Genomic DNA, 7,054 nt, shown 5'->3' with positions numbered 1-7,054 from the left:
AGGGAGGGTGGGGGGTGGGAAGCTGGGGAGAGATAGCAAGGGGAGAAATGCCAGATGTAGGTGATGGGGAGGAAGGCAGCAAATCACACTGCCACGTGTGTTCCTATGCAACAATTTTGCATGTTCTTCAATGTACCCCAAAATGTAAAATGCAATAAAATAAATAAATGGGGAAAAAAAAAAAAACATTATCTCATTCATTCACAACCCATTTAGGTGGTATTATTATTATATTAATTTATAGATAAAGAAATTGAGACTTAGAGAGTTTAAATAAATTGCCCATAGTCACACAACTGTAAGTTTTATAACAGAATATTGCACAGAAATAATAAAAAATAGAAAACTGAAATTGGAGATAAATCTATTGGAAAATCATATATCAGCCAGGAATGTCACTAAATTGTTGAAGGGAAGAAGAGGAACCTATTTAAAAACTAACCATCTATTCTATTCTTAACTGATCTATGTAAACGGGCTTTGAAATTTCATTCAGACTGTGAACATAGGATTAAATAACAATTATTTTTACAAAGCCACATTATTTATGTACTCCGATGAACTTACTTTATAAACTAGTTACTTACGTGATAAAAAGTAAATATTTTTATCCACTTTGATTGTAATTAATATTTAGATTTTTAACTATATGATGTATGATTTACACTTGAAAGACACAAAACACTTTAATTTCCCAACCTTTTCTTACATATGCCATGACACACTTAGTGGTATTCCATATCGGCAGTGGTCAGTAACTGGAAATGGAAGCCTGTGGATAGCCAGATCAAGCCAGAAGTTGACGTTGTGAGGGCTGGTTACACACCCTCACATAAAGAAGGTCAATCCACATGCAGTGTAATGAAATAGCTCTTCACTTTGTCAACTGCATATGTTCACACAATTATCAAAATAAGAAGTATACAAAAACTCTAGATGCCTAAAAGAACACCCTGGATTCTAAATATTCCCACTCATTATGCTTAGGAAGAGAAAAATAAAATAAAGTATTTCTACTTCTAAAACAATCAGGCTGGTTTCAGTAAGAGATGGCTTAGGCATTTGTGCAAACAGAGCACAAATGGCAATTATTTCAGCAAGCGCAGCATGGACATGGGGCTTAAAGAAGAAATAACACCTTTTCATTGAAGTTTTCCCTGACTACCCCATTTAAAATTCCAAACATGCCCCCAAGAATTCTGTAGTCCCTTTCCCTGTTTTATTTTCTTCCATGATCTAACACATTGTATGCTTTACTCTTTATTTTTGCAATTGTGTTTATTCACCACCTGCTCCCTCCACTAGAATGTAAGTCTAGGCAGGCACAGAGTTCTTGGGTTTGTATCCATCTATAGTCTTAGTACCTGAAACAGAACCTAGCACATTGTAGACACTCAGTAATTAAAAAAAATAAACTTTTGGAATAAGGAATCTTATCAAGCATCACCAGTGACTTCCTTTCAATAAAAGGCATTTAACTAAATAATATATCCTCGAAATGGTTATAATACTTGCCTGGTTCAGAAAGCATATACTGAAGATTAAACTAGCACAAAATTATAGAAAATTTTACAAGACCTGTACAATGTTAAAGAATTAAAATGACATAACTATAATTTTATTAGCAATAGCTAAAAATACAGGAAGAGAGATATGAAACGTAACACAATCATATTAGCTTTACCTGCATGCTACGACCAGAGTAAACAAATTATAATGATGACAATAAATATGACTAAAGCCACACAGGAAGATAAGTGGATGACAGACACAGGAAAACCAAACCTAAAAGAAAAATTCCCTTTACCTAGAAACACATATGAAAATAGAATTATTGCTCGGTTAAAGAGGCTAAAAAAAAAAAAAGGCAATGGTGATAAGAACAAAATAAAAAATATTGAAAGCCAACGCTGTCAGTGTATAATAAAAAAGAGGCCACAGGGGTTTCTAGTCATTCAATTACCAAAGAGTATGTCTAAACACGCACAAAGAAAAGTGCCTCTTAAAGTCAGTAAGGCTTTAATGGATCCTGGAATGTCTATGGAGATGGATATCTATTTACCTTAATGAAAAAACCTGTAGCTACAGATATTTCAGTAGGTGCTGATCACTGTCTCTTTTTTTCCTATTTGACTAAGTCCCCTGTTACCAAGAAATTGAGTCAATGTTTTAAGCAATGGGATATTGCCACTTTGAAGTCCACAGTAATCACTTAAAACTGAAAGAGACTTATTTTCAAATGATAAAAATCTATGTTTATATTAAAATGCTGCTCAGTGAAGAATCATTCGAGTCTAAGAGTTCAAAACCAACTTGGGCAACATAGTCAGACCCTGTCTCTACAAATAATCAAAAACTAGCTGGGTGTGATTGTGCACATCTGTAGTCCTAGCTACTCAGGAGGCTGAGTCTGGATAATTGCTTGAGCCCAGGAAGTCAAGACTGCAATGAGCCATTACTGCATCACAACATTCAGCTTACACAAGAGAGTGAGACCCTGTCTCAAAAAAGAATAAAGAGGGAAAATGGAATCACATTTTTAAAAAATGCAGTGGTGATAAGAAGAAAGATAAAAGAGGGAAAATGGAATCACATTTTAAAAAATGCTGCTCAAGAATTTTTAAGGGTCTACAAATTAAAGTAGCCATGAATAAATGAAAGTTTTACTTGAATATTGAGAAAAGCTGGCTTTGAAATTATAAGAATATCAGAATATTCAAGAAAAACAACAATGAAAATGAATTTAATAATATTAATAAGACATAAAAGAATTTTAGCTGGTCATTGGCTAATATTCACCTCAGTTTACACAGAACTCTGACTCTGCACATGAACTACAATGTACTCTCTATAAAGTTAGTGCTAATTTTAGTAAAATATCTACATGAATAAAATAACTCTTCTTCATTAACCTAATTACGTTTGAATATATAGCTGTTCAAAGGTCATTTATCTTCAAACAGTGGTAATTTGTTATGCTAAGTTTTCATTAAAGAATACACATAAAGGTCTTTCCAGTGAACCACCTCAGTTTATTGACGAATCAACCCCAGACACCTTTTAGGTGATGAGACTGCACCAAATAATTTTTAGCAGTTAACAATTCATTGTGGAATACTCATGAACACCATTAATTGCTGAAGCATGATGTACGTAATAAACTCTCATGAACACCATTAATTGCTGAAGCATGATGTATGTAATACTCTAAGTTAAAATTTGTAGTGAAGTTGTTAATTCATGTCTCCAGTATTCTATACAAGTATGAGATATTTCACTATAATTGAGAATGCTTTATGCCTATTTATGAGAGGTGTGAACTAAACATAAAGCATGATCATAATGTTTACTATCAAATCATGAGTTCCACAAAGTGCTGTCATTTAAAAGATGGTTCTTTTTTCTTTTAAAATAGTTCAAGACTGAAAGAGTTCATCATCAGGAAAAAAAAGGTTTGAAGGTATTCTTTAAGTAAAAAGAACAACTATTTACACACACACACACACACACACACTCTCTCTCTCTCTCTCTCACTCTGAGATTTAACAAAACTCAAGAGAAAAATAATAGCTATTAAAAAATAGCTGTGAAGAAAAATTTCACAACTATACCAAATATGTGATAATTTAAAGGAAGATATTAATTTTCTAAGACAAAATTTAGAGTTACTTTATAAGTTTATAAAATAAGGGAAACTTTATTAACAAAAGATGGGCATGACACTTAAGTTTGATATAAACTTAATTGGCCCTTGCTTATTAGCTTTATATTCTAAATTTAAAATCAAAGGATAATCAGATTCATAATACAAAGTCGTCTTCCATCTAATTTCAAGTTTTCTATAATGATAAATAATGAAAATCATATAACGTGATCTATATAGCCAATTATTTTGAGATTTGTTCTAGAAATTTGGAGACTGACGTGAGTTTAAGGATTCCATGGAACTAGAAGTATTATAGAGTTAAAGGATCCAATATTAATTGTGTTGTATCAATAAATTAACCTACAGCTGTTTAAATATCATTCTTCAGAAACTCTGAAAGAAAGAAAATGAACAGGAAAGGAAAACTGGGCAAAGTGACAAAATTCTACCCTGACTTTCCAGAAGACCAAATTTCAATATATAGTTTTAAATGGGGTAAAATGCTAGACCTAAAGTCAAAACTAAAACAGTAAGTTTAAATACAAAAAAGATTGGCATATCCATTCCCAGAAAGGTACTAAAATCTTGACATTCATGTGTTTCTTCAAAGGAAGAAAAGTTTCCAATAAACCAAGGATTGATGTAGCTGTAACACAGAATAATATTTTATTGACTAATCGATCATAAGCAGTTTGAACAATGTCCAACACCTAAAAAAAAAGTTAAATAAATCTATGTTGAATAAATGAATAAATGAGCAAATGACTAACAATGTGTTCTTGCATTTGAGGTTACTTACAGAAAATTAAATAAATAGGTTTCCTTTAAAAAAGAAACTAAGGACTCAGTTCTGGAGAGGGACACTATTAAGAAATCCTCAAATCTTCCATTCATAATAAAATAGCCCTATCCAAGGAATTTTTAAAACTCATGCAAAATTTCATGCAAACAAAATTATTTATAAGCAAAGTGTTGTGCCTTAAATGTATTACTTTTATCAACTCTCCCACATTCTCATGCATCAAAAATCATAAAGTTGTCAGGGACAGCAAAGATCCTCCAATCTAGTCCAACCACCATTTCAGAAACATGATTATAATCTCTTAATTTAAAAGCTTAATATTTTGCGGTTTACATTTAAAATAACAGGGGCTTTTGTATTTTTTGTTTTGTTTTTTGGTTATTTTGGCAATTTGAGTCTGGGAACAAATCTCAAACTTTTTCACTCTGAAATGGCAAAATGTGCAAAATTCAAAAAAATGTTCTGCCAGAAAGGGAAGGAGCAGTGTTATGAAACAGGAAGCACCAGGAATGAATTTGGGAATGTGTAGAGGAAACAACATATTATGTGTAGAAATAAGACATATTTTTAAAAACCAAGAAATATTTAAAGAGACAATAAATGTCTAATGTAACAAAAAGTATACTGGTTTACTACAAATAAAAATAAATTATTCCAATGAAATGAGAAAGGGTACAGGAAAGGGTAATCCTTTTAATTGCATCATCATTTTCAAAAAGACTGGAAATCAGTATTTTTTCCTTTCTACTGAAAAGTATTACTTTATAAGAACTACTGTGCAGAATGAGATGAGGTATACTAATAAGCATTTAAAATTATCAATATCAATACAACGGAACCTTAACATTTAAACTTATCACAATTAACTCAAAACAACAGTTTTCTTCGGAATTAAATACTATTTTACTTACAAATAAACATTTCATTTGCAATAAACATTTATTTAAAATTTGACTTACTGGAATAGATATTTTTTTCAAATTACAATCCTTTTCCAGGAGCTCGTATACATACTTTGTGATGATCTAAGTAGGAAAGAAATAACACATTAAGATGCAATGTCATACATTATCAAAACTGATATAAATTTTGGTAAATTATTGCTATTTTTCTGAGTAAATATCTTTTCATCTTGGAATGCTTTGATACTATATTAAGAGACTCCTAATTACCCATAATGGTTTACTTCCTGCTGCTGTAAGAGTAACTATGAACCTTGGTATTAAGGATTAAGGCCAATTAATATAGATTCACAAAAATATACCTGACTTTCTCTTTTTCAAGGAAATACACTGAAAGTATATTTTCTTTTTTTCGGTGTTTCTAAAATTTGTTTCTCCTATTATTTTCCCATAGGCACTATATCTAATACATTAATAGCACCTAGTGACTCTGAATCTCAACACCTCTTTTGTGTTCACTGAATCGAGGAGGAAAAAGTCAGAGGTATTCTAAATAGAAAAGGAAAACTCATCCAGAAAGTCAGGGACCAGTCAATATCACTGCTTATGCTAGGAAGAAACATAGTTCCTCTAGATGTCCATGTCCTAATTCCTGGAATCTGTGAGTATATTATGCTTCATATTAAAAGAACCCACAGATATAACTAAGGTTTAGAACCTTGAAATGGGGAGATTTTCTTGGATTATCTGGATGGTGTTATGTCTTTAAAGGTAGATTACAGAAGAACAGTGGGTCAGAGAGACGCAAAGTGACTGAGCTGGGTGTTGCTGGTTTTCAAAGTGGAGGAAGAAGACAAGCCAAGAAATGTGGTAGCTTCTATAAAGTGGAATAACCTTCAAGGAACAGAATTCAGCCAACAACCCTTAGAAGCAGTAAACAATTTCTTCTCTAGATCCTAAAAACAGCTTATCCACACCTTAATTTTAGCCCAGTGAAACTCATAAAGGACTCTGACCTACAGAATTGTAAGATAATAAATTTGTGTTGCTTTAAGCCACAAAATTTATAGTAATTTGTTATAGCAGCAATAGAAAATTAATATACTATTTCTTTTTTTTTTTTTTTTTTTGAGACGGAGTTTCTTTCTTGTTACCCAGGCCGGAGTGCAATGGCGCGATCTCGGCTCACCGCAACCTCCGCCTCCTGGGTTCAGGCAATTCTCCTGCCTCAGCCTCCTGTGTAGCTGGGATTACAGGCACGCGCCACCATGCCCAGCTAATTTTTTGTATTTTTAGTAGAGACGGGGTTTCACCATGTTGACCAGGATGGTCTCGATCTCTTGACCTTGTGATCCACCCGCCTCGGCCTCCCAAAGTGCTGGGATTACAGGCTTGAGCCACCGCGCCCGGCCTAATATACTATTTCTATTAAGGAGGGCAAAGAGTAAGGAAAGAGACATCTGGAATAAAAGCAAATATTAAATAAGTGGTAATAATGGCCATTTTTATCATTATTATTTTTTTATTTCTTTTTCTTTTCTTTTTTTTTTTTTTTTTGGAGATAGAGTCTTGCTCTATCACCAGGCAGAAGTGCAGTGGCGCAATCTTGGCTCACTGAAACCTCTGCCTCCCAGGTTCAAGCGATTCTCCTGCCTCAGCCTCCTGAGTAGCTGGGATTACAGGAGTGTGTCACCAGACCTGGCT

General features: G+C 33.1%; 1 protein-coding gene across 20 annotated transcripts in view; it reads right to left on the bottom strand.

Moving 5' to 3' along the window:
- Window positions 1–7,054, bottom strand: part of FAM172A (family with sequence similarity 172 member A) — a 490,654-nt gene that overhangs the window by 345,652 nt on the left and 137,948 nt on the right. For 19 of the 20 annotated variants that reach the window (XM_032276079.1, XM_032276394.1, XM_032275175.1 and 16 more), the window contains one exon: window positions 5,408–5,473. The exons of the other annotated variant lie outside the window; for it this stretch is intronic. In XM_032276079.1, coding sequence (XP_032131970.1) covers window positions 5,408–5,473 — 66 coding nt within the window. The remainder of the gene's footprint in view (window positions 1–5,407; window positions 5,474–7,054) is intronic. 20 annotated transcript variants of the gene reach the window in all.

This window comes from Sapajus apella, unplaced genomic scaffold (assembly GCF_009761245.1).
Source record: "Sapajus apella isolate SASKATOON/1434 unplaced genomic scaffold, GSC_monkey_1.0 scaffold1, whole genome shotgun sequence".
Classification (NCBI taxonomy): Eukaryota; Metazoa; Chordata; class Mammalia; order Primates; family Cebidae; genus Sapajus; species Sapajus apella.
Note: the sequence above shows the minus strand (reverse complement) of the source record. Positions and strands in the feature narration are given on the sequence as shown.